We start from the raw sequence: 12,146 nt of genomic DNA, 5'->3' as shown, positions 1-12,146 counted from the left end.
TCCGGTGAATTTACTAAATTACTCACGATAAACGTTCACAAAAAACATAACAATTATTTTAAGAATTATAGATACAGAACTCCTCTATGCACTCGCTATGTCCGATTTTAAAATAGCTTTTCGGTGAAAGCACATTTTGCAATATTCTCAGTAGATAACCCGGCATCACAGGGCTAGCTATTTAGACACCCACCAAGTTTAGCACTCACCAAAATCAGATTTACTATAAGAAAAATGTTATTACCTTTGCTGTCTTCGTCAGAATGCACTCCCAGGACTTCTACTTCAATAACAAATGTTGGTTTGGTTCAAAATAATCCATAGTTATGTTCAAATATCCTCTGTTTTGTTCGTGCGTTCAAGACACTATCCGAATGGTAAAGAAGGGTGACGCGCACAACGCATTTCGTGACAAAAAAATTCTAAATATTCCATTACCGTACTTCGAAGCATGTCAACCGCTGTTTAAAATCAATTTTTATGCCATTTTTCTCGTAAAAAAGCGACAATATTCCGACCGGGAATCTGTGTTTAGGTTCAAAGACGATAGGAAATAAAAACATGGGGTCACGTGCACGCGCCTCAGCCCATTGTCCTCTGATAGAGCACTTGCCAAAAGCGCTAATGTGTTTCAGCCTGGGGCTGGAATTACATCATTCAGCTTTTTCCCGCCTTCTGAGAGCCTATGGGAGCCGTAGGAAGTGTCACGTTACAGCAAAGATCCTCAGTCTTCAATAAACAGAGTCAAGAAGCTCAAGGAATGGTCAGACAGGCCATTTCCTGTAAGGAATCTTCTCAGGTTTTTTGCCTGCCATATGAGTTCTGTTATACTCACAGACACCATTCAAACAGTTTTAGAAACTTTAGGGTGTTTTCTATCCAAAGCCAATAATTATATGCATATTCTAGTTACTGGGCAGGAGTAGTAACCAGATTAAATCGGGTACGTTTTTTATCCGGCCGTGCAAATACTGCCTCCTATCCCCAACAGGTTAATGACTCATGGTGTAATTCTAGGAACATACAGGAACTCAAGTCATTTTGTTCACCCGACCTAGAATACCTCATATCTTCCAAGAGAATTCTCCTCCGTCATCGCCACGGCCGTTTACATCCCACCTCAAGCCGAAATCTCGACAGCCCTCGAAGAACTTCACTGGACTTTAGGCAAACTGGAAGCCACATATCATGAGGCTGCATTTATTGTAGCTGGGGATTTTAACAAAGCAAATCTGAGGACTAGGCTGACAAAGTTCTATCAACATATTGACTGTACTACTCACGCTGCTAAGACTCTCGACCATTGCTATTCAAACTTCCGGAATGCTTACAAGGCCCTCCCCCGCTGCCCTTTCGGCAAATCTGACCACGACTCTATCTTGCTCCTCGCGTCCTATAGGCAGAAACTCAAACAGGAAGTGCCCGTGCTTCGTACTATTCAACGCTGGTCTGACCAATCGGTACCCACGCCTCGCGATTGTTTTGATCATGTGGACTGGGATATGTTCCAGGTAGTTTGTAAAAATAATGTAGATGCGTACACGGACACGGTAACTGAGTTCATAAGGAAGTGTATAGGAGATGTAGTACCCACTGTGACTATTAAAATCTACCCTAACCAGAAACCGTGGATAGATGGTAGCATTCACGTGAAACTGAAAACTGCGAACCACCGCGTTTAACCATGGAAAGATGACTGGGAATATGGCAGAATATAAACAGTGTAGTTATTCACTCCCCAAGACAATCAAACAAGCTAAACGTCAGTATAGAGATAAAGTGGAGTCGAAATTCAATGGCTCAGACACGAGACGTATGTGGCAGGGACTACAGACAATCACGGACTACAAAAGGAAAACCAGCCACGTCGCTGAGACCGACGTCTTGCTTCCGGACAGGCGAAACACATTCTTCGCACGCTTTGAGGATAACACAGTGCCACCGACGCGGCCCGCTACCAAGGGCTGTGGGCTCTCCTTCTCCGTGGCCGACATGAGTAAAACGTTTAAATGTGTTAACCTTCGCAAGGCTGAAGGCCCAGACGGCATCCCTAGCCGTGTTCTCAGAGCATGCACAGACCAGCTGGCTGGTGTGTTTACGGGCATATTCAATCTCTCCCTATCCCTGTGCCCACATGCTTCAAGATGGCCACCATTGTTCCTGTACCCAAGAAGGCAAAGGTAACTGAACATAATGACTATCGCCCCGTAGCACTCACCTCTGTCATTATGAAGTGCTTTGAGAGACTCGTCGGGGGCAACTACTCGCCCTCCAGGACACCTACAACACCTGATGTCACAGGAAGGCCAAAAAGATCATCAAGAACATCAACCACCCAAGCCACTGCCTGTTCACCCCGCTATCATCCAGAAGGCGAGATCAGTACAGGTGCATCAAAGCTGGGACCGAGAGACTGAAAAACAGCTTCTATCTCAAGGCCATCAGACTGTTAAACAGCCATCACTAGCACATTAGAGGCTGCTGCCTATAGGCATAGACTAGGAATCACTGGCCACTTTAAGGAATGGAACGCTAGTCACTTTAATAATGTTTACATATCTGGCATTACTCATCTCATATGTATATACTGTATTCTATACTATTCTACAGTATCTTAGTCACTTAATGTTTACATATTTGGCATTACTCATCTCATATGTATTGTGAACGGACCAAGTCATTTGGTGTCACTCTAAAGTGGAAAGGTGGAATAAACGAGTCCAGAGTAGGTTTTCTTGATTCAACACAGTTCTCTATTGAGGGATTTCTGACACTACAAACACTCCAACACAGTCAATGAGAATCTCCAAAGGAACAACATACGTCTTCTTTAGATGACACAGGATCACATTACGGTTATCTTCAAATTATAACAACAATCACATATTCGTCACCGTCTTAATGAATCTTCTTGGATAGCACCTCTCTCTCCGTAGCCATTCTCCAGAGATAGTTTATCTTCCTCCCTTCTTGCTGGTTCCATCCTCTCTCTTGTAGGGGAAAGAGAATATCTCATTAGTACCGTCAGCTGTGCTTAATTGACTCTGGTTACCTTGTCTCACATGCCTTGTTGGGCTACTATCTATGAGCCCAGCCTGCCCTCTGGTGGTCCTTCCACATACCTCCCCCCTCAGGACCGGACCGGAGGGTCGGGCGCCAGACGCACCGTCTTGGTCGCGTCGGGACAGCGCGTCTGCATTCCCGTTCCTCGATCCGGCCCTGTGGATGACATGGAAAGAGAACGGTTGTAAAGCAAGAAACCATCTGGCTATTCGGTTGTTATTGTTTCTCTTACCAGCCATCCACGTGAGGGGCGCATGGTCCGTAACTAATGCAAACCTCCGACCCAGTAGGTAGTACCGGAGATAATCGAGGGCCCACTTAATGGCTAGGGCCTCTTTCTCTACGGTAGCATATCTCTGTTCCCGATCGCTGAGCTTTCTACTTATAAAGAGAATCGGCCTCTCTGCTTCGCCTTCACCCTGAGCTAGTACGGCCCCGAGCCCCGTATCCGAGGCGTCTACCTGTACAATGAACTCTTGTGAGAAGTCCGGAGCCTGTAGGACGGGATCAGAACACAGGCCCTCTTTTAGCAATTGAAAGGCCTCCTCCGCCTCATCTTTCCACTCTACCCGGTTTGGCAAGTTTTTCTTGATGAGGTTTGTGAGGGGGTTGGCAATGGTTGCATATCCAGGGATAAAACGGCGATAATATCCCGTTATCCCTAAGAAGGCCCGAACGTCCCGCTTGGTCTGGGGTCGAGGCCAGTCCCGAATTGCCCTGGTCTTCTCTGCCTGTGGGCGTATTTTCCCATTCCCCACGGTGTACCCCAGGTATTCCGCTTCGGACAGACCCAGGCAGCATTTTTTTGGATTGGCCGTCAACCCTGTGGCTTCCAGACTCATGAGCACCGCCCGTAGTCGTAGGAGGTGACTATCCCAGTCCTCGCTGTGGATGACCACATCGTCTATGTACGCCGCTGCGTACTCTTGATGGGGCCGTAGAATGGCATCCATGAGGCGTTGGAAAGTTGCAGCAGCACCATGCAGTCCGAAGGGCATCCTCACATACTGAAAAAGCCCCTCCGGTGTGGCGAAGGCGGTCTTTGGGCGGTCCTCTGGAGCCACCGGCACTTGCCAATATCCCTTCGTCAAATCCAGGGTGGTGATGAACTTGGCCTTTCCTAAGCGCTCCAAGAGTTCATCCACGCGGGGCATGGGATATGCGTCGAATGTAGAGATTGCATTCACGCTCCTAAAGTCGTTGCAGAGTCTCATACTACCATCGGGTTTGGGGACCAGGACTATGGGACTGGACCACTCACTCGTCGATGGCTCGATCACACCCATCCTCAGCATCTCCCTTACCTCGTTCTTGGCGATGACTCGGCGGGCCTCAGGAATCCTGTAAGGACGGATATGCACCTTCTTGCCGGGTTCAGTGTGGATATGGTGGAACAAGACATCTGTTTGTCCTGGGAACGCAGAGAATACCCGGCCGAAGTGAATAATCAGCTTGTCTAGCTGTCTCGACTGTTCCGGCAAGAGAGTTTGGCCATGGCGCACCTGTGGTAGAACCTCCTCTTTTCCTTGGCCCTCCATGGCCATCAAAGCCACCTCCTCCTCTCTTCCATGGTACTTCTTCAACAGGTTTATGTGATAGAGTTGGACCTTCTTCCTCCTGTCAGGTTGTTTGATGAGGTAATTGACCGGTGAGACCCTTTTCATTACCTCGTAGGGCCCCCTCCACTGTGCCAGCAAGCGGTGTTCAACTGTGGGCACGAGCACCATCACTTTCTCTCCCACGGAGAACTCACGGGATGTCGCGGACTTATCGTAGGCCCAGCCTTGGGTCCTTTGCGCCTTCTCCATATGCTCCTTTACTATGGGCCACACTGCCGACACACGGTCTCTCATCAGGGTAACATGTTCTATTGTGGATCGGAAGGGACATGGTTGGGTCTCCCAGGTCTCCTTGGCTAAGTCGAGGATCCCTCGACAGGGTCTGCCGTAGAGCAATTCAAACGGGGAGAATCCAGTGGACGCCTGGGGTACTTCTCGCAGGGCAAACATTAAGTGTGGGAGAAGCATGTCCCAGTTTTTCCCGTCTCTGGACACCACTCTTCTCAACATGCTTTTAATCGTTTTGTTCAAGCGTTCGCACAACCCATCTGTTTGAGGGTGGAATATGCTTGTACGTATCTGTTGAACCTGATATAACCGACACAAGTCCTTCATCAACCGGGACATGAACGGGGTTCCCTGATCGGTTAGGATCGTCTTGGGAAGGCCTACCCGAGAGAACATCATGAACAATTCCTTGGCAATTCCCTTGGACGACATGTTACGCAGGGGTATGGCCTCTGGGAACTTGGTAGCGTAATCTACGACCACTAGGATGTACTCGTGTCCTCTGGCAGATTTTGGGAGGGGTCCCACGAGGTCCATAGCTATGCGTTCAAAGGGAGTCTCTATGATGGGGAGAGGAATCAAAGGGTTACGTAGGTGTGGCCGTGGAGCTGTACGCTGACATTGATCACACGTCCTACAATACCTGGCCACATCACGGGTGACACAGGGCCAATAGAATCTCTGCATGATTCTGTCGATAGTCTTGTCCCGTGCCAGGTGTCCTCCTAGGACGTGGGAATGGGCTAACTGTAGGACTGTATCCCTGTATGGTCTAGGCACCATTAGTAATTCCTGGATTTCCCCCCTTCGTTGCACGACCCAATATAAGAGACCCCGCCTGATTGCATAGTAAGGAAGAGGGGGCTCACCTGATCCGTCGACGTTCCTCCCGTCGATCACCTTCACCTTCCTCATGGCCTCCCTTAGGTCTGGGTCTCTATGCTGCGAGGTGCCGAACTGTCCCTTTAATTCCTGGGGCAGGTCAACCTCGGTAGAGGGGTGTGGAGGTTGTTCCCCATCCCCTCCAGGGGTGACCGAGGAGAATCCCTTCCAGGTTCCCTCCTCGGATGGGGCTTCAAATATATCTCTTAGCGCCTGGTTGCTCCTTCCTTCCTGCGTCGTGTATAACCCTTCGCAGGTGTCTTCATCGGTGGTTTCCTGGAATATCTGTCGTAAACGTTGGGTCTCTATTTCTTCCTCTGCTCCAGAGGACAAGGACGAGGCTACGTCTCCTTGTAGGACTACTACCTCGGGCTTGGATTTTTTTTTTTTTTTCTTTCCTGTCCCCCTTCTTCCCATGCATAACGTCATCTGCCGCAGCTCTTTATATAGAGGACAGTCTCTCCCTATCAATAATGGCACCTTCAGCTGGGGTACTTTTCCTGCCCTGACTGTACACCTTCCTTTCGGAGTGAGAATAGACAGATTCACGGTGGGGTAATAGTGGGTGTCTCCATGGATACAGGACACGGCTACTTTGTCTGGTAGCAGTGTTGCTGAGGTCACCATCTGCTCCTCTACTAACGTAACCATACTTCCCGAGTCGAGAATGGCAACCACATCTTGTCCTTCTACTCGAACCGGAATCTCTGGGGCTGGGGCTATTTCTGTTAACCAACAGTGTTGATCATGCCCTCTCGAACCGGGATGCGTGGGGATGGGCATCGATGACTCCGTGACCATGGACTCGTCCTTGCTAGGACATTGTGAGGCATAATGGTCTGGAGACTGACATTTAAAACACCGACCCTGCTGTGTGGGGGATGACTTCTCCCACCTCCGGAGGGGGTTTGGAGGTTTCGGTGGCGGACGTGCCGGGGCGAGTCGTGGTACGGGATTTGCAGAATCCTTCCGTTCCTTCTTGTCCCCTTTTAACAACTCCCCTGTAGATCGGTATGTTTCCACCGCCTGGGCTATGTCGTCGGCTGACAACGGGTTGGTTTGACCCACAACCCTTTTTAAGTCACTGGGTAATTCCCTCAATATCTTGTCCACAACGAGGGTCTCAATTACATGTCCTACTCCCTTTCCGGGTTCCAGCCACTGTTTCAGCAGTCGTATTAGAGCGAAGATCTGGGCACGGACGGGTTGGTCAGTCATATAGGTCCACTGATGGAACTTTACAGCTCTATCTCTGGCAGTCAGCTGGTACCGGGACAAGATCTCGGTTTTTAGTCGCCCATAGTCCGCAGCTTCGTGGGAATCCAGGTCAAAATAGGCTTCCTGGGCCACCCTGGTCAAAAGAGGTGCTAATGCGCTCGCCCATTCTGTGGGCGGCCACTCTTCCAAGGTGGCCGTCCTTTCGAAGGTCATGAGGAAGGCCTCGATATCATCGTCCTTGGAGAGACGAGGTAAGATGGCGTGAGCAGCCGCTCTTGGCTTCACTCTAGGTTCTTCTCGCCCACTCAGCTGTCGTTGCAGGAGTTCTATGGTTGTCTGCTGTGCCGTGATCAACTGTTGTAGTAGAGCGTTGTCCATCGTTCTTGAATGGTTCCTCTGTCTACTGGAAGAATCTTGATTTACTCACTTATCCTTGTGTCACTCGTCCACCTAGTTGCCCACATTCTCCACCAATGTGAGCGGACCAAGTCATTTGGTGTCACTCTAAAGTGGAAAGGTGGAATAAACGAGTCCAGAGTAGGTTTTCTTGATTCAACACAGTTCTCTATTGAGGGATTTCTGACACTACAAACACTCCAACACAGTCAATGAGAATCTCCAAAGGAACAACATACGTCTTCTTTAGATGACACAGGATCACATTACGGTTATCTTCAAATTATAACAACAATCACATATTCGTCACCGTCTTAATGAATCTTCTTGGATAGCACCTCTCTCTCCGTAGCCATTCTCCAGAGATAGTTTATCTTCCTCCCTTCTTGCTGGTTCCATCCTCTCTCTTGTAGGGGAAAGAGAATATCTCATTAGTACCGTCAGCTGTGCTTAATTGACTCTGGTTACCTTGTCTCACATGCCTTGTTGGGCTACTATCTATGAGCCCAGCCTGCCCTCTGGTGGTCCTTCCACAGTATATACTGTTTTCTATTATATTCTACAGTATCTCATTCACTTAATAATGTTTACATATCTTGCGTTACTCATCTCATATGTATATACTGTTTTCTATGCTATTCTACTGTATCTTAGTCCGTTCCGCTCTGACATCACTTGTCCATATGTATATAGTCTTAATTCATTCCTACTTAGATTTGTGTGTATTGGTTATATGTTGCGTAATTTGTTAGATATTTCTTGTTAGATATTACTGCACTGTCGGAGCTAGAAGCACAAGCATTTCGCTACACACCGCAATAACATCTGCTAATCACGTTTATGTGACCAATAACATTTTATTTTATTTGAATTAAGTATGTAGTAGCTTACTGTGTGTCCCAACCACTCCCGAACCCTTCATTTTGGCCCTATAAAGCTTTAATGTTTGCATATCTGAAGCTCAACCCCCACACTGCTTTTACCTTTTCAGACCCGTCAGATCTCCAAACATCAAAGGGGAGGCCAAGGGGGGGTACACTCTCACTCATCAACGTTATGAAGGCTCTATAGACATGGCTGGGGTATTTCCATGGCAAATGCGGGCAGTGTGGCTGACTTTACACTGAGAGCATGATGTACTGATGACTGTGTGGACTGTGCCCTGTGGAGGGATAGGGATTGCTTTAATATCACAGCCTTATCACAGCCTTGGGCAGATGCAGATCTGCAGGGGGTTTGACCACCCTAACATGCATGATTGATTGGACTACTAGCCAACCGGGAGGGTGGTGGGATGTGAAATGGGGGGTTGGGCTTACTGTCATGTCATGGTATTACTCTAAAGAGGAGCTGGTTAAAGCATGGTAATGATACATTGAATCATGATTGTGAGTTTGGGGGAGTTGTTGAGCATGGATTTGGGTTGAAAGCCCTGTGTGTGTGGTTGGATTTTGATGGAGTCCATTGGCTAACTAGCAGATTGACTGGTTAGCATTATGTCACAGTTTGGACATTCTGGTTGCTCCTTATTGTGTTGAGAGATTCCTGCCATATTACTTGCACTATTACTATTACTAGTTGTTTATAAACTGTCAAATGAAATGACTGGCTTGTAGAACAATTTATGTGTCTTCATGTATGTTTGTATGCATGTGGTGGAGAGGTGAAGAGAAAGCCTACACACACTATGTCTAGACTTGGCTCCTTCTTAGGCAGTATCCTTTAAGGCTCCTTCTTAGGCAGTATCCTTTAAGGCTCCTTCTTAGGCAGTATCCTTTAAGGCTCCTTCTTAGGCAGTATCCTTTAAGGCTCTTTCTTAGGCAATGTCCTTTAAGGCTCTTTCTTAGGCAGTATCGTTTTAGGGATGCTGTCCTGGCCTAGAGGTGTGAGTTATTAGACTCCAAGTGCCAGTGCTTAGGCAGCTGAGACAAGTGACGCTCCACAATAAATTCTACTGAATTCTCTGTCCCATGAGTCACCATTTGGGCAGCTAAACGGCCTGGTGATTTAGCGGTAGCTTTTAGAAATCGAATAAAAAAAGCCATAGAATTAGTTGAGCGAAATGAAAACAAATCATGTCGTTTCCCCAGATGTTATATATTTCTCTTATTACTGGATTTACCTGAAAGCCATAAGCATATGTTTTGTATTATTCTCTGTTGTATGGAAACAGCAACCTCTTATCTATGACAGATAGACCGATATGTCAATTTCAGGTGGATCTTGATGATCCCACAGTGCTGTAGGGAATACAAAAGCATTGGAACGGCGTGAAGCAGGGAAATAACATATTTGCACCCGTCTACTATGTTTGTGGCTGTGTATTGTCTGTAATAGCATCTAAATAGATTGTATTAGCGTCTAATCATCAGATCTCTTAACCCCTCTTTGGAGTGTATCGCTTGGCAGAGGCAAATGCTGTGTAACGATTTACATTACGGCCATTACTTCATAATGCATTCATTACATATATACATGCACATTATAAGCGTACTCTAGGCTGAACAGAATCTAGGAGATTCCAGGAGAAAACTGTTCCAATTCATACAGTCGTTATTTTCCTTTGAATGCTCAGTGAAGATGCTTAGAAAGTCATTACAGCGATATCACTGCCAACAGTGTAGAGCAGACCCTCCCTAAATGTACCTAAATGTTCCCTGAACAGCTTGCTGTCTGAAAAAAAAGGTATGTGATTTTGGATTGTATCAGGTTGAGACACCTGTTTAATACTTGGACCCCTGTGGGTCTGTACATGGCCCAATTGGCCTCTGGAAGTGATGGAACTGTCACTTCTCCCTCTGGAAGCTCTGTGACAGTCAATCACACACCTGGGTTGTTTTCAGTAGGCACGAAATGGAAGAAAACTGTCCAAAACTAAGTTAAATTGGGAGGTGTTATCTGAATGTGTGTGATAAGAAACGCTGTTTTTTCATTGTCCGTTGCAAAATCTTTTGCTACGGTGTGACCTAATAAAAATAGAAAGGTCAGAGTAGACACACTACTGCTGGTACTTAGATCTGAAATGGGCTGTCCTCTTTCATATTGAAAAGGCCTCCGAGCCCTCTTACATTTCAGGCACAATTACCTAGAATGCCAAGACATTTATTGGGTTATCAGAGGAAGTAGACCAAGGTAAATGGGCAGGAAAATAATAGTGATTTAAGAGGGAAGTGTGTGAGACTTATTTAGCTGGCCCATTTAGCTTTGACAGCGCACACGTGGCTTGCTAGATGCTAACTGCTTAGCCTATCAGGTGTACTGCCATCTGTGGCTGTGCAGCATGTTTTGCTATGATGTGTTTACAGTCGGTCTGGCATTGTTTGAAGCATTGTTCTTTAACATACGCATGAGTAGTTTACTACATTTAAGTTATGAATGGACTGAACTGCTGTGTGAAGTACATTTTGAAGTGGCGCACAATTAGCATTGTTTTCCTATTGTCCCCCCCATTACTTCCATTGCCCCAATGTGATCCTTCTATATGTCCCCTGTTAGTCCCGATGTGATAATTCTGTGTCCACTGTTAGACCCAGTGTACCCTGTTAGCTCCAATGTGATAATTATTTGTATGTCCCCTGATAGCCCCAATGTGATAATTCTTTGTGTGTACCCTGTTAGCCCCAATGTGACTATTCTCTATATTCCCTGTTAGCCCCAATGTGACCATTCTCTGTGTTCCCTATTAGATATAATGTGACCATTCTCTACATTCCCTGTTAGCCCCAATGTGACCATTCTCTGTCCCCTGTTAGGCCCAATGTGACCATTCTCTGTCCCCTGTTAGGCCCAATGTGAGCATTCTTTGTGTCAGACCTCCTCTGGCTCTTCTTCTCATCCCTCTGTTTCCCTCCAGACCCTTTAATCAAGTCAAGTGTCATCACCTGTCAAGAGCTCCCCTGATACTCTGTGTGCCCTGACATAAATTTTCCCTTGTGTCTTCATGTTTTAGCGTTGAACATTTCCCCAGGGTCCTGGAAAGTTACTGGGTGTGCAGGCTTTTGTTCCAGCTCAGCACCATCACACTAATAGTACAAATAATCAACTAATTATGGTATTTTCCAATCTAAGCCTGCTGGGCTGGAATAAAAGCCGGCACCGCCAGTAGCTCTCTTGGTTCAAAGTTGGAAACCCCTGCTCATAACCTATGTGTCTGATCCATGTACTGTACGGTATACTATAGCCCTGTGGCCCCTGTAGTAATATGTTGCCCATCTCGTCTCGTTCTCCAGGCCCCTGAGAGTCTCCTGCAGTCCCTGGAGACTCACCTGAACACTCTGGAGGGGAAGAAGCCGTAAGTACCAACCACACTCTCCACCAACCACACTCGTATCCTTACCCCATGGGTGTCTTTGTAACCAGGGCTACTTGGGAGTGGGACTACTTTACTTCCTATTTACTTCATATTTGAGAATTCAGCAATCTCAGTCTAGTTCATATACATGCACGCACATACTTTGGGTTTAAAAAAGTATGTGGAGTAAATAAATAAAGAACACACACCCTAAAGGTGAAACAGCAAGTCATACTGGGAGTGACAGGTAGCCTAACGGTTGAGAGCGGTTAAGAGCATTGAGCCAGTAACCGAAAGGTCTCTGGTTCAAATCCCTGAGCCGACTAAGTGAGAAATCTTAACCCTAATTGCTCCTGTAAGTAGCTCTGGATGAGTGCATCTGTTAAATGCCTGAAATGGAAACATTCTGCCTCCTTTTGCTGTGGATTTATTTTACCAACACTTCGGCT

The 12,146-nt window shown here is 46.8% G+C and overlaps 1 protein-coding gene across 3 annotated transcripts in view; it reads left to right on the top strand.

The window, feature by feature from the left end:
* The window catches only part of LOC106605045 (clathrin coat assembly protein AP180), a 49,599-nt gene that overhangs the window by 35,759 nt on the left and 1,694 nt on the right, over positions 1-12,146 (top strand). For all 3 annotated transcript variants that reach the window (XM_082975264.1, XM_082975263.1, XM_082975262.1), the window contains one exon: positions 11,636-11,697. In XM_082975264.1, coding sequence (XP_082831390.1) covers positions 11,636-11,697 — 62 coding nt within the window. The remainder of the gene's footprint in view (positions 1-11,635; positions 11,698-12,146) is intronic.

Source organism: Salmo salar, chromosome 05 (assembly GCF_965601325.2).
Source record: "Salmo salar chromosome 05, fSalSal1, whole genome shotgun sequence".
Classification (NCBI taxonomy): domain Eukaryota; kingdom Metazoa; phylum Chordata; class Actinopteri; order Salmoniformes; family Salmonidae; genus Salmo; species Salmo salar.
This window is presented reverse-complemented; position numbering and strand designations above follow the sequence as displayed.